The sequence below is a fragment of the Balaenoptera ricei genome, chromosome 21, assembly GCF_028023285.1.
Source record: "Balaenoptera ricei isolate mBalRic1 chromosome 21, mBalRic1.hap2, whole genome shotgun sequence".
In the NCBI taxonomy this organism is placed as follows: Eukaryota; Metazoa; Chordata; class Mammalia; order Artiodactyla; family Balaenopteridae; genus Balaenoptera; species Balaenoptera ricei.
Window position 1 is genome coordinate 6,085,412 of NC_082659.1, and position 26,253 is coordinate 6,111,664.

The 26,253-nt window shown below is 37.7% G+C and overlaps 1 protein-coding gene across 3 annotated transcripts in view; it reads left to right on the forward strand.

The window, feature by feature from the left end:
• Nucleotides 1-26,253, forward strand: part of GPM6A (glycoprotein M6A) — a 258,846-nt gene that overhangs the window by 216,687 nt on the left and 15,906 nt on the right. For all 3 annotated transcript variants that reach the window (XM_059909240.1, XM_059909241.1, XM_059909239.1), the window contains exons 2-3: nt 7,472-7,664; nt 18,774-18,930. In XM_059909240.1, the coding sequence (XP_059765223.1) occupies nt 7,472-7,664; nt 18,774-18,930 (350 nt within the window). The remainder of the gene's footprint in view (nt 1-7,471; nt 7,665-18,773; nt 18,931-26,253) is intronic.

A 26,253-nucleotide genomic window follows, 5' to 3' on the forward strand; every position in this document is an offset into this window, starting at 1 on the left:
AGAAATTAAAGGACTTCCCTGGTGGTGCAGTGGTTAAGAATCCGCCTGCCAATGCAGGGGACACGGGTTCGAGCCCTGGTCCGGGAAGATCCCACATGCCACAGAGCAACTAAGCCCGTGCGCCACAACTACTGAGCCTGCGCTCTAGAGCCCGTGAGCCACAACTACTGAGCCCACGTGCCACAACTTCTGAAGCCCACACACCTAGACCCCATGCTCCACAACAAGAGAAGACACCGCAATGAGAAGCCCGCGCACCACAACGAAGAGCAGCCCCCGCTCGCCGCAACTAGAGAAAGCCCGCGCGCAGCAATGAAGACCCAACGCAGCCAATAAATAAATAAAAGAGTAACTTAAAAAAAAAAACAGAAATTACGGAAGCATAAAGTAATCATGCAAAATGAGTTATTTGAAAAGAATAATAATATTGAAAACCCATTGGCATTACTTATTACAATAGCCATTAAGGCTATTGGCTAAGTATTTATGGACCTGTGTCCTGTGCAAACATGGTAGAATTGCACTTTTTGTTCTGTGTGGTTGAGGGAAGGCATGTGACTTTCTAGGCATTGGACTGCGAGTAGAAATAGCACCATCGGGCTTCCCTGGTGGCGCAGTGGTTGAGAGTCTGCCTGCCAATGCAGGGCACACGGGTTCGAGCCCTGGTCTGGGAAGATCCCACATGCCGCGGAGCAATTAGGCCCGTGAGCCACAACTACTGAGCCTGCACGTCTGCAGCCTGTGCTCCGCAACGGGAGAGGCCGCGACAGTGAGAGGCCCGCGCACCACGATGAAGAGTGGTCCCCGCTCGCCGCAACTGGAGAAAGCCCTCGCACAGAAACGAAGACCCAACACAGCCAAAAATAAATAATAAATAAATAAATTTATTAAAAAAAAAAAAAAAGAAAGAAATAGCACCATCATTGCAGCCCCGGATATTTGTCAGAGTGAGACTTTCCTGATGCTTTTAATTCTGATGTGACGACTGGCAATGCTCAAAGTAACATCCCCTTCATCAGCCTGACTTTCTGAATGGTCAGAGGATCCCACTACTAACCTTGGATGGAAATATTATCATCTGATTGAAAAATAAAATGTAATGTTTTAAGTCACTGATTTTTTTGGGTAGCAAACATAGAACAAAACCCATGCTATTCTGACTGATGCACTTTAAGAATAGAGAAAGAAAAGAGAAAGAGGAGGAAAGAGAGGTGGGGTCAGAGAGGATGGAAGGAAGGAAAGAAGGAAAGAAAAAAGGAAAGAAGGGAGGGAATTGAAATCATCAGGGAAAACAAAAGGAAATATATGCAGGTGATGAATAAGTTAAAAATACTATAAAAGTTACATAAAACTTCATCATGTTTTAAATCTTATAATAAGTTTACAAATGCCTACAACACTGAACTTACTAGCAAACAGACTTAAGAAGAAATAGAAAATTTGATTAGTTCTGTAACGAATTAGATCAGTAAACTTCTTCCCGTAAAGTACACAAGTGGCCTGGTTGGTTTTACCGGCTGGTTCTACCAAATATTTCTTATGCAGCTAAACCTGATGGGAACAACCCCAGGGTGTAGAAGAAGGAGCTCACCTTACCAGGCTAGTATAAACTTGACTCCAAAGCAAGAAAGCAAAAATTCGACGCCAGTCACATTCATTAACATGCCTGTGCTCACCCGCTGCATTTCTCATCTCATCATCCCATCTCATGTTCTTTTGTTTCAGCTTCGATCTATTTTACCGCCGACTTCTTAGATTTTCCTCAAATAAGCTACACACACACCTGCCTCAGGACATTCACACGCACTTCTCCTCTGTTGGAGACCCTCTGCTCCCAGAGAGCCTCTTGCCTGGTTCCTTTACCTCCTTCCCATCTTTTAAAAAATGTCATCTCAGTTATTTCTTCCCTGAATTATTCCGATATTCCCTACCCCTCTTCCATGTTTCGCTTTTCTTTGCACTTTTCACATTCTCACGTATATTACTTCTGCATCTTGTTTATTGTGTGTTTCCCACCTCTAGAACGAGAGCAGCAGTTTTTTTTAATTTTACTTAGTTCCACAGTTCCAGCAATTAGTGAAGTGCCTGGCACCTGGTGAGGCCCTGATAACTATTTGTGGAATGAATCGATACATACAAAAGCATTGAACAAAATGTTAGCATGACAAATTCAGCAATGTATTAACAAATACAGTATGACTCAGTTGGAATTTTCTCAGGAATACATTTAGTGGAAAATTGAAAAAAAAACATTGAAATGGCAGGTAAAAAGAAAAAACATAAAATTATTTCAGCAGATGGAGAAAAGCCTGTTATGGAATTCAAAATTGAAGAGACCTTCTATAACCAAGAAACCCATAGCGAGCATCACACATAATGGTAAAGGAACAGAGTGAAGTGAAGAGAAAGATCAATAAAAAGGTATAAATAATGAACAGAAAGAGACAAAGCTCAAAATTTTCACAGATGGGATGATTATCAACACAAACTTAAACTAATTCCCAGAATCAAAATAGAGGATCAAAAAAAGACTTTTGCAAAATTTCTAGATGCAAAATCAGTATAAAAATACCAATCAGAACCCCAATAAAGTAAATTGTGGAATCAGACAAACTGTTTCTAAAATGTATATGTTAATGCAATAGAGCCAGCCATGGATAGCATGATACCCATGAGGAAGATGAGCAAGTCTGGGGAATTTTCTCCACCGCAAACCAAGACAGATTCCAAGGCCTGGGAATAGACCAATAGACAATAGACCAGTGGAACAGAATAGAGAGCCCACAAACAGACTCAAACCTCTGTGCATACTTGATAATGACCAAGGTGATATGGTAGGTTGGAAGAGAAAGAATCAACTCATTGGTAAACGATGTGGGGAAAAATTTATCAGTGAATACATTGTCAGTCTCTTGTCAGTCTCTCTTCCAGGATCTGCCATTATGTTGGCCTCTCTTCTCAATTGTCTGTCTCTCATGCTCTCTTTCTGGTTATTTAAGGTCTTTTTCCTTTATTTATTTTGGTGCACTTTGTGGAGTGAACAAGGCTTGTGTTTATTTCACAACGTTTAAATGAAAGCAAATTAAGCACATATCTCATTTAAAAAAAATATAGACTATCTCAAGAGCTTTTATTTTCTTTGAAATTTTCAGACACGTTGCAGAGTGTGTTGAAAAGAAAGTCTGGTAATTTCTTTTTTTTAATATGAAAGTAAAAGCATAGTGTTAATTCAACAATGAGAAAATACAAACAGGCACTGGATATGACAAATGCTTCTTTGTGTATACAGATATGTCTATAGCATGTAAATTCTGGGTTCAGTATTTCAACCACCAGCTCTATTTGAGAATCAGTCATCATATCTAATATTGAAAATGTTTCCTGTGCAAAGTAATTGTGTTGTTTTTAATAGAGAGTTTTCTCAAGAAAGGTATTTTCTCCAGGGCCAGCATTCCACTTACTATGCTTTCACTGATATTCATTTAATAGAGTGGTTTCTCATTTGAGGTGCAGTAAAAACATGGTGATGGGTGGCAGCAGAGTCCTCAGCCTTAAAAGATGATTGCTGGGAGCATATCCTGGACCCCGGAGCTCGGTTACTATGGTAACTCTGCAGCTCTGCCAAGGCTGTTCCTCACTGTGGGAGGAAAGAAGCTCCCCTGCCAGCAGCTACGTGGGATTCTGGCAGCTGGAGGGAGTACTGTGAAAGGGTGCGCTGCTTCCCCAGATGGGAGTTCTGAGAGCCTTCTTTAAAATCCAGCAGTAACTTGGGATCACGGAAGAGTGAGGGCAGTTAGGATCCAGCCCATTATGGTGCAAAATGTGCCTGATGAGATGCTTGAAGCTTCTTAATTTGAGTAAAAGTTTTGCAGAGGATCAGGACTGAAATGGAAAGATTCTAGCCTGACCCGGCAGTAATGGAGCCTTAGAGGAATTTGTGCTTATCCGTAGGGGTGATATAATCCTGAGGGATTTAAGGGACAGCATTTAAATAGAAAGTAAAAGAAACATTTCTATTTAATTTGGAGATCTTGGGGCTTCCCTGGTGGCGCGGCGGTTAAGAATCCGCCTGCCAATGCAGGCAACACGGGTTCGAGCCCGGGTCCGGGAAGATCCCACATGCCGCGGAGCAACTAAGCCCCTGCACCACAACTACTGAGCCTGAGCTCTAGAGCCCGCGAGCCACAGATACTGAGCCCTCAAGCCACAACTACTGAAGCCCGCGCACCTAGAGCCCGTGTTCTGCAATGAGAAGCTCGTGCACCGCAACGAAGAGTAGCCCCCGCTCACCGCAACTAGAGAAAACCCGCGCGCAGCAACGAAGACCCAACGCAGCCAAAAATAAATAAAATAAATAAATTTATAAAAAAAAAAAAAAGGTCATCATAATTTGGAGATCTTAAACTCATTCAGAAATGCCTATTAACTCAGGCTTGTCAATTTGGGTTTTCTCAGTATTGAAATTTATCTCATGTTTTTCTAAATTTAAAAAGCAGTATTCAATTAAAGCTATACTTAACGCTATAGAATACAACACGAATATATAGTGTCCCCTCCCACCGCGCATATATAGTCTAAGTAACTAAGCTTGCTTGCATGGAGGCTAGTATTGGTCCAGCTAAACCACAGTAGAGAAAACGTGGAATAAGCAGAAAGTGACTCTGAATTAGTAACAGAATTAGTCAGAAGTCCTTGATGGCAGTTCGGTGACCATCAGTGGGCTTACCACTTCATTTGCTCCTGAGCCATTCTCATTCTGATTTTATCTTTAGTCTGTTAAAAGCTTTAAGTGTAGGATCAGCAAAGGTAATTCCTATCTACGGATTTGGTGTTTGGACTCTTCCCCTGTATATTTGACCCCTACTCTTAGGGTTTTGTTGGATACTTTCATCTGGTTTTGACACCTCAGTGTCTGCGGTAGAAAGTCCTCACTCTTAGATTCTTGAAAAATCGGGAGGAAATCACAAAGGACTGGGATTTGAGATCATGGGGCTGTTTGGGGCACTTGCCAAAGTTAGGAGTAACTCTTCTTTGGGTTGGTACCAATTTTAGTTTTTCTCTTTATTTTTAAATGATCAGTAAGATGAAAATTTTACAACATGGACAGACAGAGACTAGTCCAAAGATTTTTCTGCTACCCTTTTAATCTCCACTCGAAACTGTGTTCAGTGACCTTCAGATACTACACACACTGGTCTCACCCATCTGCCAGTGAGATTTCTTCCTATCACGTGAAGTGTCAAGCTGTTCTAACCTTTTCTACTTCCCCACATTGTGTGTGTGTTGTGTGTGTTATGTGTGTCGGGGGCAGAAAGTTCAGGAAATGATTTTTCCTGTGCAAGCAAGAGCTATGGAAGTGGGGAGGTGTTCAGACTTCTTTTTAACCTCTCCTGGGACAGACTAGATGCTCCATGATTCTCTTAAGAAGGTTAGTTCAATGATCAATGTTAAAATAGCAGACTAGCCCACCTTCTGAATATAAAGTTACTTCACACAGGAACTTTGCAGTCACTGCATGTTTCAGATATTGCTATAAACATATATGCATTATTGATAAAACACACTAGAGATTGTCATACAGAGTGAAGTAAGTCAGAAAGAGAAAAACAAATATCATATATTAACGCTTATATGTGGAATCTAGAAAAATGGTACAGATGAACCGGTTTGCAAGGCAGAAATAGAGGCATAGATGTAGAGAACAAACGTATGTACACCAAGGGGGGAAAGTGGCGGGGGGGTGGTGGTGGGATGAACTGGGAGATTGGGATTGACATGTAGACACTAATATGTATAAGATAGATAACTAATAAGAACCTGCAAAAAAAATAAATAATAGCCAATTTTTTTCAGGGAAACACACACACACAGAACTTTCCATGACTTAATTAAGTACAATACATAACAATCCATTTTCCAATATCATTTGTTATTTGTTTCTGAAGAAAGAAAAAGTCAAGTACACGGAGAGATTTTGAGAAGTTTCAGCATTATAAAAGAAAATTTGATCAAAAATTTGCAAAAGGAGAGAAGTAGGAGGAATCGTTGGAATAGGATATGTGTGGGGAAGCAGTGAAGGACAGAGGTGGACAGAGGCAAAACAGATCACATAGGAGTTCCCCTTAGTTGTCAGCCCTCTAATCTAAACTTTCCTTTCTCACCAGTGTCTGGCAAATAGTATCTCATCAGTATTTCTTACTGCAAAACATATATACTCAAACATTTCTAGTTAATCCCTTAGAAGAAGATACCTAACAGCTGACTAGAAAATTCTGATACTTATTTTGAATATTAACAACCAAGGTTATCTGATGTTTCAGACTAGTTTAAAGCCATCTTTTGAAAATGAAGGACTAAAATGATGAAACTTCAAAAAGCAAAAGTAATTACTGTGGTCAATTTTTGGAAACCATATTACAACACAGTAATACTTAATATTAATAAGAGTTAAAATTACAACCAATGATGGTAGATGTAACATTTACTGAGTAGTGACTCTGTGTCATGCACTATTTTATTTTTTTAAATTAATTTTTATTGGAGTATAATTGATTTATAATGTTGTGTTAGTTTTGGGTGTACAACAAAGTGAATCAGTTATGCATATACATATATCCAGTCGTTTTTAGATTCTATTCCCATATAGGTCATTACAGAGTATTGAGTAGAGTTCCCTGTGCTATACAGCAGGTTCTTATTAATTATCTATTTTATATACAGTAAAGTGTATATGTCAATCCCAAGCTCCCAATTTATCCCTCCCACCACCCTTTCCCCCTTGGTAACCATAAGTTTGTTTTCTACATCTGTGACTCTATTTCTTTGTAAATAGGTTCATTTGTACCATTTTTTAAGATTCCACAAATAATCAATATCATATGATATTTGTCTTTCTCTGTCTGACTTCCTTCACTCAGTATGACGATGTCTAGGTCCATCCATGTCACTGCAAATGACGTTATTTTTTATGGCTGAGTAATATTCCATTGTATATATATACCACATCTTCTTTATCCAGTCCTGCGCTGTTTTCTGTATTAACTCATTTAATGCTCACAAGAACATTTGAGGGAAAGCTTTACTGTCACCTTTTTACAAATGATGAATTCAAAAGAATAAACTTGCCCCAAAACACACAGTGGTGGAGTCAAGATTCTAACCCTGTCCAGGTCTCTCTTTTCTACTCTGCCAGTATCTTACTGAGTTGAGAAGGAAGGACTTCTCTGGCTTGGGGGTAGAAGAGGAAGCCCTCAGCATAAGTAATCATTCTCCTGTCTGTGGAGCATGGGGTTATCATTAAGAAACTTGATTTTTATCCCTTCCAGGATACTCTAGGACTTCATTTACATGGTTGACCTGATGTCATCTATAAATGCAAATATGTTTTCCATAATGCTTAAGTTTGGAAAAAAGTTCAATTAGATTAATAAAAATACAAATTTCTAATTTTTTTTCTTTTGGACTTTTGCAGGGTGTTTTGAGTGCTGTATTAAATGCCTGGGAGGCATTCCCTATGCCTCTCTGATTGCCACCATCCTGCTCTACGCTGGAGTTGCCCTATTCTGCGGCTGTGGTCATGAAGCTCTTTCTGGAACTGTTAACATCCTGCAAACCTACTTTGAGATGGCCAGAACTGCGGGAGATACGCTGGACGTCTTTACCATGTAGGTCATTCTGGTATCGCTTGTTATTTTGAGAATGTATGTGCACGTTGCTGTGTGTTGAATAAATAGGGATCTAGAGTTAAGTGAGGCAGTCTTATATAGAAGAAAAAGTACTCTTAGGGTATATACGTAAGTCAAAAGGACACGGACCCTTACCATGAAAACAGGAAGGTACACAGCAGAAGATCAGAGGCCAACTTAATCTGGACTTAATTTGTGTTTTAATTTGCCTGTAAAGTTTTATCCAACATTCAGTTACCATTAAGTGGAATACTTGCATTTCTCTCGCTCTTCTAGTTTGAGCAGAGGCTGCTCTAGCAGAAGAGAACAGAATATAGAATCAGAGCCAGGTGTAAGTGTATATACTCTGCTGCTGATTCTAGGAAAAATCACCCAAACTCTGTGGCTACTCCCAACTTTTAAAAAATTTTAACTCAGCCATGGGCGTGATATCATCATTATTTCCTGCCTCCTAGAAATGATGTGACTACCTAAGTGAACATTGTGAAAGGGTCTTATTGACTTCTGTAAAATGAGAAACATAAGAAATATTGAGCACCTTTTTACAAGCACCAATTATGCTTAAAATGTACATTTTACCCATAAATGTAAACTCCTGGGATCACTAAACTATGGTGATGCTAATATTTTTTTAAAAAACCTAACTCAGGGGACTTCCCGGGTGGCGCAGTGGTTGAGAATCTGCCTGCCAATGCAGGGGACACGGGTTTGAGCCCTGGTTTGGGAAGATCCCACATGCCACGGAGCAACTGGGCCCGTGAGCCACAACTACTGAGCTTGTGCGTCTGGAGCCTGTGCTCTGCAACAAGAGAGGCCGCGATGGTGAGAGGCCCGCGCACCGCGATGAAGAGTGGCCCCCGCTCGCTGCAACTAGAGAAAGCCCTCGCACAGAAACGAAGACCCAACACAGCCAAAAATAAATAAATTAATTAATTAAAAAAAAAACAAAACATAACTCAAACATAGTCTGGAAGTAGAAAACAGTTTAGTGTTCAAGTTTCAGTCCCATATTGCCTAAGTTTCCAGAGAGCAAAATTTTAAGATTGAATTACAGAGGAATTTTTTTTCCAAATAAATTCCCAATTCGGGTCATTTATTCAGTGATTTCTTGCCCACAAAAAGAAAATAAATTATTTACTCACTTTATTTTATAATCTCAGATGATAGTAAACTTTCTATTGTATTGTGTATTGCCTGTACAACTTCTTAAATCTATTTCATGCTTCTGGATACTATGTGATTATAATGTTTTTCACGTTGCTTTATTTTGTTATTCTCAATAAATTCAACACTTCTTAATTTATACATACTTCTTTCTGGCATGAGATGCTTCTAGAGTTACAAACTGGAACAGTCATATGGCTGGTTAGGATGACGGTGCTTTTTGCTCTTACCACTTCCTGGAAAAGAGGTTAATCACACTTGTTATTCACCCGGGGCAATTCCTTCTGACAGGGTGTGACTATAAGCTAAGACCCTAATCTAAGACAACCCTTGGTCACCCTGGAGACCATTCTAGATGGAAGATAGCTTTTCTCCAACTCCAATGTCAGAAGATACATCAAATTTCTAAATTTTTTAAATAATCCATCAGCTGCAGTCAGATTGTCTTGAACACAGTATTGCTCATAAATTGTATTTGTTATTTTATTCATTAATGTTGCTGAGTTCCATGAAGAATGAAAATGAGAAGTGAAAAGAGATGCACGTTTCTATCAAGTAATAGAGCAAGAATTCCCTCCTTGGGGGCTGGAGGGCATGTCCCCATGGACATAGAGATAGCAAAATTTTTAGGAAAAAGAAAGTTGAAATAATTTATGTTTATCTAAAATATGTTAGCACTTAAAATTTGAGCGATATTGGTTGTAAAATAAGAAATATAACAAACCAAGTGTATCACACACACACATAGTGATTATTGGTTGTAAAATAAGAAATATAACAAACCAAGTGTATCACACACACACATAGTGATTAAGAGGAGATGGACGTTGATTAGCCACTCAGATAAGAAGTTTAATTATTTAAACATAGTTCCTAACTTGGAAGCATCAATTTATTTCATCAATGTCACTGATAAATGGAAATGAAGAATGAATAGCAAATTTGAAAAATCATGAAAAGAAAAGAGATGAGGGAATTATATCACTTATATTTCCCAATGTAACTTTATTTTACAGATTAGTTCCAAAAATTTAGCATTATTCATTAAATGAAATTTTTTTAAACCCATAGTAGACAGTTTACCAATTTCCATTGAATCAGGTATGTAGCATGAATTGATCCTTGAGAGTTTATGAATGACAGTCATCATTTGGAATATAATTAAACTATCTGCAAATGCTTTGGATTATTGCAGGTTAGTTTGCAAAGAGCCTGAAGACAATGATTGCATGGATGTATTTTAATGTGATAATACTGACGTTTTCTTTTCAGTTTTATCTCAGCCTACACTGGACAAAATATGTTTTCACTGTGCATTATTTTAAGCTACCACAGATGTCCTTAAAAATCTACAGATTCTCTATACTTAGGCTACATCCAAATTGCTACCTTTAGTTATAGAAGTTCATAAGAAATCATAAGCCTAATAACTGGCATGGGATGATTGTATAAATCGATCAGAAACCAATTGTCAGGATGTTTATTTAACATTTAGACAACCAGCCTTAATAGATCACAGACCTCGACTACAGCTCTGAAGGGTAGTACATGTGGGAGTTCAGCAGGGAAATCAGAGATCATATACTTAATTTGGAACTTTTACCTTTGGTCTCTTATACTGGGAGTTAAATGTGAAATCAGTAATGCATCTTTGGCATGGGAAGAATACCATTTTCACTGGAATGAAAGCAAGTGCTCAAATTATCTCTCTTTTCAGATTTCAAATAACTAAAATTCCTTATCCTAGACCCCGTGGAGCTACCAAATGAATTAAGACTCCCTGTTGGCAAACGGTTCGTGAAAACACAGAGGGAAGGTGTGTATAGAATACTACCGGGTCTGATTAGTACCAAGCGGTACCAGTCACGTAGCAGTTGAGAGGAAGGTAGTGTTTCCTCTATGGGGGCTGCCTTACAGGGCTGTTAGCGGACTCCACAGGTGAGGGGCAAACGGGAAGTAAAATCAGGACTTGGGACGCAGAAGTGAGTGAGAGGCGAGATTGCAGGCAATACAGCTTCCTTGAAAATAAGCTAAGGTAAGTTTGGAGAAGAATGTGTAAGAGAATGATTCTGAAGAAAAGACTTGTTGGCCAACTTTAGTAATTTACAGGGTCTATGTCTTGTCTTCATAGTTCTCAGGCTTGATTCAACCAAATTAAGCGCTCCTACCTCATATACTTACAAAGGAAAAGAAACCTGTTCTCTGGGTGTGTGAACGAAGAGATAAAACGAATGGCCTAAGCCCCCGTCTTCCACCCGAGGTCCTCAGGACTCCCTTCTTTGTCTCAGCTTCTCTCTCTGTCTCTCCACTGCACCCCTCCTCTTAAATATAGACACACACCTGTCTCCACGTGGTCAATATCCACGTCTACAGGGGGACATAGGGAGGGCAAACACACTGGAATATGCCTACTCCATTTCATGAATCATCTTTCCAGCATGTAAAACTTAACTTCTCATAAATAAGTTTGCAAATAATCTCTGTTCTCATGTGATCTATATTTTAGACATAGAATTCTAACACCAAGAGCCCTGCCCCATGGCAGGTAAACTGAAGTGTAGCATCTTCAGCTGATGTCACCCACTAAAGCATTTTGTCATATTCCACTTGAGATAGAGGGATCTCCAAAGAGAGAGAAAAGAGTGAATTTCGCAAATATTTTGTGACCTGCTGGTATGTTTTTAAGTATCACTCTGTCCCTCCTCATCTCCTTGGTTTCCCAGAGCTTTTTATCCCCTAATCTGTTAGTGTAGCCCCTGAAGTCCGTGGTCATTGTTGGCTCCAAATTGTTGTGACAGTGAGTGTGTAACTTAACCTGCTGCCCCCATTAGGGGATATTCCTACACTCAACTACACCTCTGTTAGCTTGGTATAGCCATGGGCCCCCTAACTCTGCACACGGCTCAGTGCTCTGCTGCTTCGTGCAATGTGACGAGGAGATCTGCTTTCTGATTTGTGGTTCACTTTCTCCTCTGAGAGCCCCTTGCCAGGGTGACGTTATCGTGTCCCTAGATTTCGCTTGATGAGTGACCAAGATGTAGGATAGGTATTTTACTTGCGCAAAGCAGATTCATATGGAACAGTGAAATACGGAAACTGTTCAGAAAATTAGATGTCAAACAATCCAAACTATGAATTTTTCTGAGTGACTTGGCTCCTTGAATAACTCTCCTGAGGACAGAGCAAGGGACAGCCTTATTCACACACCGAAAAAACCTATAATTTATTAGACGGGGATTGGATTTTGGTTTCGACAAAATATAGTGAGAATCCAGGATCTGGGGAGGATTGATTTTCAGCGTAAATTTATTTTATTTTCAAAGTTTTATGACTGTGATCCGAGGTCAGTGCATCAAAAACTGAGTTTACTAGATAGTGAATTCTTTGATAGTTAATGCACACATAAAAACTATTCCCTGTTTGCCTGAAACAAAAGCACTCAGTAAGCTCAGTTAAAATATCATAGACACATTGGTTTTGCTCTCAACTATCTTCATGTGCGTGTAAATCTCTAAGGCTACTTGTAGTTCATGTTTATACCTTGGAAGTTAATGAAATGGAAAACCGGTATCAAAATTGGGGGGGATGGGAATGAGAAGGGAAAAGAAAGCAGGAATTCATGGCAAGGCAACACCAGTTCCACAGGTTGAAAGAGATCACAGCAGTGTGCAAACTATCTGTTCTGACCTGGGTGTTGACAATCAACACCCAGTAAGTCTTCTTACTTATAAAACGTTTGAAGATGAGACACATTGACATGAGATTGTTGATTAGTCTTGGAGAGTCAAAAGTAATCTCAGTTCTAGCTAGAACTTAGGTTAAAAAAAATACTGAATTTCTAACTACTGATACAATAAACAGTAAGCATCTCCTTAGGCAGTATTTCAGCCAGGCTAGTAGTCCTCAAATGAATGTTTTTTTAAAGCCCACTAATATGAAACAACAGCAGCAAACCCAAATACATAACCATGAAGGATTTAGATAGACAACGTAGTGTGGTGCGTAAGAGCACTGGTTCTGAGGCCACACGCCCTGGTTTGTTTCCTGTGGTCTCTGACCCTTTCTACCCATCTTACCGTGGGCAAGTTAAGGAACCTGTCTGCCTTAGTCCCTCATCAGTAAAAGGGACTTACTAACGCTGCCTACTTCTTAAAATCGTTATAGGATAAAATGAGTTGCCATTTTAAAACAGTGGTAGCAGGGCTGGCACATCATAAGCACATCATAATGTGATAGGATGATAATGGTGATGATCTTGATGATGGTGTCTTCCCTGAAGCTGTATCACAATTTTAATGCCCAGTGTCATGCTTCCTAAAGTCTCTTTGTCCCTGGACACACCCTACTTACCATAACACTCTTACTGACTTACTCTTTGACTAGAGTAGGTGAGCAATTGTAGTGTCAGACTGGATTAGAATTCAAAGATCTAATTTCTGTTCTCCTTTCTAAAACCTAGGAGTACGGCAACTCTAGAAAAAATATTTACAAATAAGAACGTGATGATTTCATTCTAAGAATATTTGAAGGGCTATCAAGGAAAAGGAAATTTGCTTTGTACTTTGTGGTTCAAAGAGAGAGATTTGGGTGAAGGGATTTCAGTTTATAGAGAAAGAGTTTTTGTCTCAGAATACAGAACATTTCTACAATGTTCTTGTTTTCAAATATTCAGATTTTTTTCAGGTCAGTCTTTTGTCTGGTTTGTTTTTTAATGAATTCGTTTACTCAGCAAAAAATACAAGGTTATACTATGTGCCAATCACTGTGCTAATCTTTAGGGATACAAAGTAAAACAAGACAAATTATTTTTCCTCTCGTACTGACATAGGAAAGCTACGTCAGCAAAGTGCCATCCACATTAGACTCAACAGGTATGAATCAGGTAGTGGTAGTTAGTACTTGAGCTGATTTCCAGGATGCATCAGGTTAATGAAGTGGAGAGAGTTGAGGAGCTACAGTAATTAATACTACATGGCATTGGCACAGACATACATATAAGTACTTGTAAAGTACTTATATGTACTTATAAGTACATATAAAAGTATGTTCCTACTCTAGTTTTTACGAAAAATTTTTCAGATGGATTTAAAGTTAAAATTTAAGAGTAAACTAATTTGTGAAAGCTAGAAGAAAATACAGATTTAAGATTTTACTTATTATGGGGCAAGAAGTATATAAGCAACATAAGAAATCACAAGGGAAAAAATATATAGATTTGACATAATATAAATAAATTTTACTCATTAAAGTATTATAAAAAATTAAAAGGTGTACAAAAACTGAGCAATATATTTACCACTTATATAACAAGATTCCTAATTTTAATAAACAATAAATTCAACAAAAAGATACATATTCTAGTAAAAAAATTGGCAAAGTATAAAAACGTATTTCTTAAAGATACAGATGATTAATAGCTTGTAAACATATGTTCATCCACACTACTAAACCAAGAAAATTAATTAAAATGATAATACCATTGCTTTTTAACTATTAATTTGTTAGAAAAATTGAATGGTAATACTCAGTATTGGGAAACAGAGAATAAGCCCTCTTACTCATTATCAGTGCATCTTTATTCTGGCACAAACTTTCTGGACACCATTTTCACAATATATGCCTTAAAAATTTCTAGGAATTTATGCCAGGGAAACAACCTACACTGCCCAAAGATTTATCTTAAATGATGTTTGTAATAGTGATGCATAGCTTCCTATTACTGCTATAACAAATTACAACAAACTTAGTGCATTAGAAAAACACATTTATTAATTTTTTACAGTTCTGGAGGTCAGAGGTCTGAAATGGGTCTTACTGGGCTTATTGAAATGGGGTCAGATCAAGGTGTTGGCAGGACTGCACTCCATCTGGAGGCTCTAGGGGAGAATCCATTTTTACTTGTTGCAGCTTCCCAGAGCCACCTGCATTCCTTGGCTCGTGGCCCCCTTCCTTCTTCAAAGCCAGCAGTGGAGCATCTTCAGACTTCTCTCTGAATCTGACCCTGACTTTCCTACACCTCTCTTTCACTAATTATTAGGACCCTGTGATTATATAACACAGGATAATCTCTGAATATCAAAATCATTAATTTAATCACATTTGCCAAGTCCCATTCAACAAGATAGCATACTCATAGGTTCTGGAGATTACACGCAGACATCTTTGGGAGCGGCATTATTCTTCCTACCACTGAACAAAAGCAGAGAAGTGGTAAAACATGTCAAACCTTCAAATAATAGACTGTGCTATAATCTTTAAAAAATATCTTGATAAAACTGTGTAATAGTATCATGTAGTTAATTGTAATTTGTATAAAAAAATTGGGAGAATAAACAGTGAATAGTCTGTTTTTCCGGTTTTATTTTCATTTTTTTCTACAATGAATATAGATTGCTTTTAAAATCAGTAAAACAGTGGTTTACAGAAAACATTGTCAAATTTGAAAGTTTGCATTTAGAAAGGAGGTTAAGTGCTTTCATTTTTTCCTTTAGAAGTAAGATAATATGGATTCTTACTTTGCAAAGCAAAAGTAGTACAGTGAAGGTGAGACTTCTTATGATTCTCTGCTATTTGATCCTACAGTGGACACATAATCAGTGACTTCATTACCAGGGGGTTTTTATTACTGCATTTTGTTGACGTATCATTGACAGAAAACTCATCTTTACAGAGAATAAGAGTTTAATTTTCCCAATATCATATTTGAAATTCTTTGTTAAATTCATATATTGCATGTTTACAAGAAAGAGTACTTTTTGTGATAAAACAGAGGGATTCAAGCCAATAAGATAATGACAAGTATATTATAATTTAAATATTTTGATGATTTAATTTTGAAATCCATTTTGGAATGTAACATTAGAAAATGTCCATCCTCAGATTGTTGGAAGAAAAACTTTATGTAAGAGTTTTTGAATGTCAAGAAATTAACATTCAACTTCAAGAAAGTATAGCTTGTGGCAGGCTGAAATAATGACCCCCAAAGATATCCAGAACCTAGTGCCTGGAATCTGAGGTTTACTTTATATGCAAGAGATTTTGAAGTTGTGATTAAGGATCTTGAAGTGCCGTGATCCTCCTGGATTATCCAGCTGAGCCCTAAATCCAAACACAAGCAATCCTTATAAGAAGGCAGTTGAGAAATATTTGTCCAGAGAAGAAGGCATTGTGACTGCAGAAACAAGGCGCTATTTACTGGCTTCACTAGGCAAGGGATGCAGCTGCAGCTCTAGAAGCTGAAAAGTATAAGGACGCTCTGCCCTAGAGTCTCTGGAAGAAGTGAGTCTCTGCCTACCCTTCGATTTCAGCCCAGTGAAAGTGATTTCAAACTTCTGACCTCCAGAACTGTAAGGAAATAAATGTGTGTCAAGCCACCAAGTTTGTGGTAATCTCTTAGAGAGACCATAGGAAATTAATCAACAGCTACACCTCTTTACGCCAGTACTTACTACCAGGTATTCTTACACAGTGTTTGAGCTAAATTTCAGAAAGATAAAAGCAAAGGGTTTGTGATTGCTATGTAATTGTCATCAATAATTTGCAGTTATACTTCTAGTGTACATAACCAGGTGATGTACACATGAACTTTAATTGAATTAAACATGAATTTGGAAGAAGTAATGTCAGCAAGGTGGTGATAGGAAGTCCCAATGCTTGTTCCCACAGAGAAACACCAATTTATCAGTGATATACAGACCGAAATACTTTTATTCCTTTTATTAAGAAGTTGTAGTACCCCAGACAAACACAAAGCCAAGAACAGTCACGTTGAATTGGGTAAGACGGCCAATTTCACTTTATCTGCATCAGTCCCTAACCCCAAGCCAGGGCCAGGTGAGAATGCCCTGGATCGTGACTTCTCCTTTGGGAGGAAAGAGAAGAGTGGAGCATTCATCCAGCGTTCTGGCTTTTCTGAGGGCTGCCCAAGGAACCGGTTTCTATTTTGCCTCACTCAGAGCTCTGACAGAGCAGGTGTCTGACTCAGGGCACTGATGGGGACCTGGCATACTTTGGATGCCGGTTGGCCACTGAGAGCAAGAGAGATCAGGGCAGCTTGCTACTGTAGAACCAGAACTTGTAGTGTTGCAGGCACAAAAGAAGCAAGATTATGAGATCCTGAAAAAGATACCAGTAAGCCTCTCTAGTTGAGAAAATTGCACTCACAGGCCTTTAGAAGTCACATTCCCCCCAAAAGTTTTTAGAGGCCCGCACGATGTCTAGGCAGGTTGATTAGTGAGGGTCTTCTTCTGTACAAAGCCAGTTCCTTAAAGACTGGCAGAGGTAGCTGCTTTTTCAAATGCATGGACCCCAACACTAAGTTATAAGACACATGAAGAAACAGGGAAACATGACCAGAACAAAGGAACAAAATTAATCTCCAGAACCCAATTGTAAGGAAATAGAGCTGTATGAATTACCCGACAAAGAATTTTAAAAATTGTCATAACGATGCTCTATGAACTCAAGAAAACAATGCATGAACAAAATGAGAATATCAACAAAAAGATAGAAAATATTTTTAAAAATTGGGAGATTGAATAAATGAACTGAAAAATTCACTAAAGGGGTTCAAAATCAGGTTGATAAAGCAGAAGAAAAAATCAGCAAGTTCAAAGACAGGTCATTTGAAATTATCCAGTCAGAGGAACAAAAAGAAAAAAGAATGGAAAAGAGTGAAGCAAGCCAAACGGACTTTGGGACACCATCAGGTGGACCAATATATACATTATGGGAGTCTCACAGAAGAAGAGAGAAAGGGCAAAAAACTTATTTAAAGTAATAACAACAGAAAACTTCCCAAATCTGGGTAAGGAAATGAACATCTAGATTTAAGAACCTCTGTAGACTCTAACTCATATAAATTGAAACAAATCCACACCAAGGCATATGATAATCAAATTGTCAAATGTGAAAGAATTTTGAAAGCAGCAAGAGAACTTGTCCCCTACAAGAGAAATTCCATAAAACTCTCAACGGATTTTTTGGCAGAAACCTTGCGGGGCAAAGGGAGTAGGATGATATATTCAAATTGCTGAAAGAAAGAAATTGCCAACCAAGAATAAATACTGTATCTGCCAAAACTATCCTTCAAATATGAAGGTGAAATGAAGAATTTCCCAGATAAAAATAAGCGGAGGGAATTTATCACCACTAGACTTGCCTTACAAGAAATGCCAAAGGGAGTCCTTCAAGTTGAAATGAAAGGATTTTAAAAAGAAACACAAAAGTCTGTGAAAGTATAACGCTCACTGGTAAAGGTAAATATATACACAAATACAGAATACTGTGATACTGTAATAGTGGCGCATAAATCACTTTAAGTTCTCACATAGAAGTTAAAAGACAAAAGTATTTTAAAAATCTATAAAACATGTTCATGGGTTCATAATATAAAATGATGTGATTCGTGACATCAATAACAGTGTGTGTGGGAGAGAAGCAAAAGTTTAAAGTACGTGTATATGATTGAATTTATCAGTTTAAGATAGATGGTTAACTCTGTTTCATGTAAGCCCCATGGTAAAAACCACAAAGAAAATACCTGTAGAAGATATACAAACGAAAATAAGAAAGAGATAAAAGCATGTCACTACAAAAAAAATCAATGTGTCTTTCAGGGGTGTTTTACAGTTTCATTCATGTAACTTTTGAGCATTTCTGATTAAGGGGATGGGGGATGGTGCAGGGGAAGAGGAAGAAACTTACAAGCATGAAAAACCCTTGTCGACAAATACTAGAAGTGGCAGAACAAAGCGTACGCACGTTAGGCATATAAAGCAAAAATGTTTTAAAATCCAACCTCCATTATGAACGTAAAAATTCCATAGCTTTCCTTCCAAAGGAACCCTGAGCACGTGGGCATCAGTTGTTGCAGATCAGCCATGAAGAGTTATTGAACTAAACCACTTCATCTTTTCTTCCCAGGATTGACATCTTCAAGTATGTGATCTATGGCGTTGCAGCTGCATTCTTTGTGTACGGCATTCTGCTGATGGTGGAAGGTTTCTTCACGACTGGGGCCATCAAGGATCTCTATGGGGATTTCAAAATCACCACGTGTGGCAGATGCGTGAGTGCATGGGTACGTTACCTGTCTTTGCTCAGGAGTCAATGTGGGTTTATCGCAGGAGCACACAGGTGTTTGTGTTCATCTGCCAAGAACTGGAGGGTTTTTTATAACACAGTAACATTCCCTGCTCTGGTGGCTATTTTAAATCTTAATAGTATTTTCAAAGTAACGATTATTCCATGTGAAAATTCAGGTTCAGATTCTCAAATCATGTGCAGCACAACTCATCTTGCTTCTAGAGGCAGCAAACTGTTGATTGATTTATGATCTATGTTTCCCAAATGGCTCTGGGCTTCCCATACAGTATTTAAAATAACAGAAAAATCCGTCTGCAACTTATAACAGTGAATGTCTCTCTTCCTTAAATACATGTTTCATGTATTTTACTGTAAATTTGGGTGGGAACTATATTATGTAATTTCTGTTTAATATTGACATAAGGTAAGAATTACTCTATTATACTAATTTAGATTTTAGATCGTTATTGATACTATTTTTAATGGTAACTCAAACTTACAGTCTAGAGCTAATGCAACACAGAAAATGCACGTATATCTATTAAAGCACAAGACTGATGAAAATTAAGAGTAATGTGTTAAAAATACGTTCATATTTTTATGAAGAATAATTTTCATAAAATGAACTTTGGAGCTTCCATCCTTGACTAATGTATTTTTATTATTTCCCAATGTTATATGAGGATGTCTACTTAATTACAGCATATATTTCCTATTAAGTAAGATGTCTCTAATAAGGAATGGTGCAATTTATTTCAGTCTTACAGAAAAGTTCAAAAATACCTGTTAACCACCAACCATTTTTTCCACCAGCTTGTAACAAGTTCTAATATTCGCTCAGTGTCAATAATGATAATAATCTCATAAAATAGTTAGCCTGTGTTGTGGGTATTCGTAGTTGTCTCTGCAATAATTTCTTGTAAGACTCTTTTGGGGAACAATGTTTATTGTATTATCTAAGTGTTTAGGATCAGTAATATCAAATTACAGACCCAAAAGAAGTTTAGTTAAAGATCTTGAATTAATTTAATAAGTAAAATATGAATATTCAGTGGGCTAATTTTCAGTGATACCTAAGGGATTTCTGTATTAAGAAGGCATGTTTGATTTTAGATTCATTTATACTCTGCCAATAGACTATGGTGAATTCAGTTAATGATGGGCTTTTTCTTATAATTAGGACAGTATCATTATAACACCACTCGTATGTCTTAGCAAGTCACTTAACTTCTCCGAATCACAGTTTACTCTCTTACTTCATAAAGACATTAGATCATCTCTAAAGCTCATTCTAGCTCGAAGAGTCCATAATTCTAAAACACTAGTGGAATCATAGAGAAAAGGGGTCTCTTTTACCATTGGGGAGTGACCTTTCACCAGGAAGAGTGCAGTTGATTAGGTTGTTTCATTGAGATCGTGAAATTTCTGCATAAGATTGTATGCAGAAGCAAAAAGTCATGGAAGAGAACACCTATCTATGTGCCGTTACTAATTATCCGCTTGCCATTGACACTTCAAAGCTATCTCAAATAAGAATTTTTAAAGCAAAAATGAGCCACATTTTTTTCTATAATAGTAACAATTGTGTCACCAGTCCCACCCAACAGCCCAGAAGGGTGGCAGCAGCTGCGTGGGCCCCTCCAGAGGCGAGGCAGCAGGGAGTCAGCCCCCCAAGACACCCCACCCACGCCTTTAGCACCCCTCCACACCCGGGAATGAGCAGAATTGAGGGGGAAGCGGAGCTGCCCTCTTGAGTGTCTTGCAAAAGCAGCAACGCAGCGCGCGGGCGAGGCCTTTGAGTCGTGTGCGGGCTGTCCCGACATGGCCTCCATGAAGGGGACCAGCCCCTGCACAAAGGGGACTGGCTCCACCGCCTGGACGTGCCCTGCACGGTGCACTGCCCTGCGACCCTCTCGTGCAGGATTTAGGGCTCCACGGAACCAGAGGAAAAATAATGATAACGTTTTATCGGAGATGGCCAACAAACACTTGAAAGGATGCTCAACATCACTAATCATTAGAGAAATGCAAATCAAAACTACAATGAGGTATCACCTCACACCGGTCAGACTGGCCGTCGTCAAAAAATCTACAAACAGTAAATGCTGGAGAGGGTGTGGAGAAAAGGGCACCCTCTTGCACTGTTGGTGGGAATGTAAATTGATACAGCCACTATGGAGAACAGTACGGAGGTTCCTTCAAAAACTAAAAATAGAACTACCATATGACCCAGCAATCCCACTACTGGGCATATACCCTGAGAAAACCATAATTCAAAAAGAGACATGTACCACAATGTTCATTGCAGCTCTATTTACAATAGCCAGGACATGGAAGTAACCTAGGTGTCCATCGACAGATGAATGGATAAAGAAGATATGGCACATATATACAATGGAATATTACTCAGCCATAAAAAGAAACGAAATTGGGTTATTTGTAGTGAGGTGGATGGACCTAGAGACTGTCATACAGAGTGAAGTAAGTCAGAAAGAGAAAAACAAATACCGTATGCTAACACGTATATATGGAATCTAAAAAAAAAAAAAAAATGGTTCTGATGAACCGAGGGGCAGGACAGGAATGAAGACACAGACATAGAGAATGGACTTGAGGACACGGGGAGGGAGAAGGGTAAGCTGGGACGAAGTGAGAGAGTGGCATGGACATATATACACTACCAAATGTAAAATAGATAGCTAGTGGGAAGCAGCCGCATCGCAAGGGGAGATCAGCTCGGTGCTTTGTGACCACCTAGAGGGGTGGGATTTGGAGGGTGGGAGGGAGACGCAAGAGGGAGGAGATATGGGGATGTATGTATACATATAGCTGATTCACTTTGTTACACAGCAGAAACTAACACACCATTGTAAAGCAATTATACTCCAATAAAGATGTTAAAAAAAAATGTCCTTTTGAAGCTGAATATATTAATGAATTTCTATTTGGAATTCTGAGTAATATTTACAGGTGGAATAATTTTTTTTGGAACAACCATATTATTATACGATAAGCTTCCAGAGTTAGTACTGAAAGAAACTTATTTTTATATCCCTGTTTTTCTATGCTGTATAAAATGAAAAATGGTTACTAGTAACTGATTCTACTCACAAAATGCAATTATGCACAGTGCACAAATTCAGTTAATTTTAAAGCAGCTTTAGATCACTGAATACAAGATGCTAATCAATATTCTCTTTTCCTAATGAATACCCTTGAAAGCATAACTTGACCTGCATTATGCATTTCTTCTCATGCAGTATCAAGACCACTTCAAGTTCATTTCAAATTTTGAATGCTGTCATTCGAAATCCTTAATGTGAGGCACATAAAACACAACAGCACAGTATTAACCTTTGGGGGGTAAGAACCATTAACCAGTTAATTAAGATCATGTGAAAGTTAGTAAAATATTCTAAGTAACAGATTTTATTTAAATTAAATGGCAAATGGCCCTAAGTTGCATACAAGTCAAACATGTTACTAAATACATTAAACGTGAACTTCAGTTTAAGGCATATAGAAATATTTATTTTCTTTGAATTTCTTCCCCATTAACTTTTTAAACCAAAAAAATATATATTTATTCGGTTGTAACTTGAGAGGCATTCAGTGGCTCACATTTTGAAATCATGGGATAGTTGTTACACCCATCACTCTTTTCTTATTTCTAAAAATTTCCCATTAGTATTATGATAGCATATGGATCTCAGAATTTATCTATGCGTGTTCTGACACTTTAGATTTTTAAGCCCAACACTTTTGAAGTAAGAGAGTTCTTAAATGTGCTACTCTCTGTGGAAATTAATACATTTATTTTCCATAAATCCACCTGCTCTAAGTGTTATATAAAGCAGTAAAAATTTTGAAAGTATATGTATTCACTTGCTAGAGCTGCCATAACAAAGTACAACAAACTGAATGGCTAAACAACAGAATTTATTGTTTCACGTTTCTGGAGGCTTGAAGTCCATGATCAAGATGTCAGCAAGGTTGGTTCCTTCTGAGGGCTCTGAGGAAGATCTGTTCCTCTAGCCTCTGGTGGGTTGCTTGTAATCTTTGGAGAGCCAAGCTGATAGAAGCATCACCTCAATCATTGCCTTCATCTTCACCTGGTGTTCTCCCTGTCTACATGTCTGTGCTCATATTTCCCTTTCTAAAGGACACCAGTTACATTGGATTAGGGCTCTCATTTTAAATTTGCTTACCTCTGTAAAAGCCCTATCTCCCAATAAGGTTGCATTCTGAGGTATGGGGTTGAGGAATTCATCATATGAATTTTGGAGGAACACAATTCAACTCATAACAATGTGCCTTATAACAGCAACAGTATGCCACACACAATGTTTAAAGCAACAAAAATAAGCAGTTACTTTTGTTACCCCCATTTTACAGATGAAGAAACGTATTCTATTTATAGTCCTTCAGTATCCAAGGGGATTGGTCCCGGGACCCCCATGGATACCAAAATCTACAGATGCTCAAGTCCCTTTTATAAAAAGGTGTAGTATTTGTATATAACCTACACACATCTTCCTGTATACTTTAAATCATCTCTAGATTACTTATAATACCTAATACAAAGTAAACTCTGTAATGGATTGTAAATACAATGTAAATGCTGTGAAATAGTTGCTGGTGTGTGGCAAATTCAAGTTTTGCTTTTCGGAACTTTCTGGGATATTTTTAAAGAATATTTTCCATTCATCGTGGTTAATCCAAGGACGTCCAAAAGGAAGGCCAACTGTATTTATTTTAATCTGTCCTGTTACCTCAGATGTTTATAGATTTTGACTACAGCATATTAGACTAGTGTCCATAAGACATACTCTATAGAACTACCTTTACATCTATTCACTATGTAATGACTCCTGGCTCATTTTCATAGCTTAAAGTTAAGTTTTAATAATAAATCCAGTATTAATAATAGGAAGTGTTTGTTAGGTGCTTACATATGCCAGTTGCTATGCATGGGACTTTATGAAATACTAGGGCATTTGATCCTCCAAACTATGTGATGTAGATACCAATATTAGTTACCTTCATTTCACAGATGAGGAATCTGCCAGCAAGAGATGCGTACATGGTGGGCAGTGGGGCCAGATTTGGATTTGAGCATCTGGCACAGAGCCCATGTCACTAAACTCATGGTCAGGATTTGCCTTGTCATTTTATGTTTTATTTGGGCTAATGTCATAGGAGAATTATCTGGTTGTGAGAGTTTTTAGTAATTCACCAGTCACTTTTGTTTTACATCTTGGTGAGATCATTCATTGATGATTGGAAAGTTCCTTTGTTGCAGAGATGTCTTCATTTTAACCTTTATCCACAATCATGAATTATCTCTCTTTACAAGACAAGGATGCTCTGTGGGATATGAAACAACTCAGTCATCGAAGGTACTTTTCTATTTTGATGGCTGCCGATAAAGAGTTCTAACGTGACTTGCTAAGTAAAGTTGTCATCAAGGAACTCTGCTTTCTAGTCTGTCTCTAAAATCCAGTATGTTCGAAAGTAAATTAAAAAGATAATAACAGTTTCGATCCAAGACTGCCAAGTTCCTAGAATAAGGCTTAGTTTCTCTCTAGGATATTCCAACTCTAACCTGAAGAAGGCAACATGATTTGTTTCAGATTATAACAATGCACTCTAACACTTTCTCAGTAGGGAAAAAAGGGGGAGGTGAGGGGGAACATAAACTGCTTCAGGCATAGTGGTAATATGTAGAAATAATGTTTCAAAAAGCAGTGCATGTGGCAGATGGCACCAGGAGCTTGTTTGCCACAGGTATCTGAGGTAGATCTCCTGCATGCACTTACAGTTTCAGAACTGGACTGTAAATACAGGACAGTATACCAATCTCAGTGTGACCATCCAGACATTAACTCTGCTGGTACATAAATTATAGCAAAGAAAGAAAACACGGGTCTCATTCTTTTCAGATTTAGGGCATAAAACTTGACAAAAAATTTCAGTTAGCCTTAGAAGATGACATTGACAAAATGGGAAAATCTCTTGTAAAAAGTAAATCTTCTAGTGTTAGAATTTTTAATTCAAGAGACTTAAAACTGCTGGAAATGAAAAATTGAAGAAAAAGTTTGAATCATCCTGATTCCTCTCCAGTCACCATAAGTCATGATTGGAATTCTATTCAAATAAAAATAACTTCTCAAAATATTGAGCCAAGGTTTTCTTTTGTGTTTGTTTTTATCCTTTTGATTACTCAAGTCATGAAATATAGTCTTATGCTAAGCCTTTCTTTTTTAAATTTGTATATTCAAGTGGCGTTTTAATCTCATTAGACTTCTCTATGTATCAGATCGTCCATCAGATCATCCTAGGATATAATTTCATAGCATTTATGACTCCTTCTATTTTTAAAATCCTAAAGTATTTTTTCAAAAGTAAACTTTTAATTTTACAATAGTTTTAGATTTACAGAAAGATGAAGATGGTACAGAGAGTTTCCATATATATAAAACTCAGGTTTCCCTATTAACATCTTACATTAGCATAGTACATTTGTCACAATTAATGAACCAATATAGAAACACTATTATTAACCAAAGTCCATGCTTTATTCAGATTTCCTTAGTTTTTACCAACTCAAATGTTCTTTTTCTCTTCTAGTATCCCACTCAGGGGATACAGATACCATACTACAATTTAGTCATTTCTCCTTAGGCTACTCTGATCTGTGACTTTTTCTAAGACGTTCCTTGTTTTTTGATGATCTTGAAATTTTTGAGGAGGAGTAGTTAGGTATTTTGTAGAATGTACCTCAATTGAAATTTGTCTGATATTTTTCTCATGATTAGACTGGGGCTTTGGACTTGGGGGAGTATCTTTCTCATCACATTATTTCATATACATCTAAAGTACTATTAATTGAAAAAGAAAACTAAAGACATTAATTAACACATTCTCTGATCCATGTTTTCCTAAACAAAATAGTTCTATTAAAAATAATCATGCTAAAATACAATTTATCATAAATAAACTGTACGTAGCAGGGTAATACTCTATAGACCTCTATTTTCATTTCTACAGAATCCTCAAAACCCTCAGTTACTGATTTAATTAATATAAAAGTAAATCTTAGACTCTGATGCCCACTGAAAATTTCTAAGGGAATATCTCCATAACTAATGAATTTTCCATTTCTGCTTATAAAGATATTCTAGTTTAAATGAAGTCATTTGCAGGTATGGACTGTTCAATCAAGTTTTATAATAAAGCTAGAAATTCATCTTAAGGATAGATAGAAAATGTCCTCAAATTCATAGATTTTATGAATCCCAATGTAACATCCTGAATA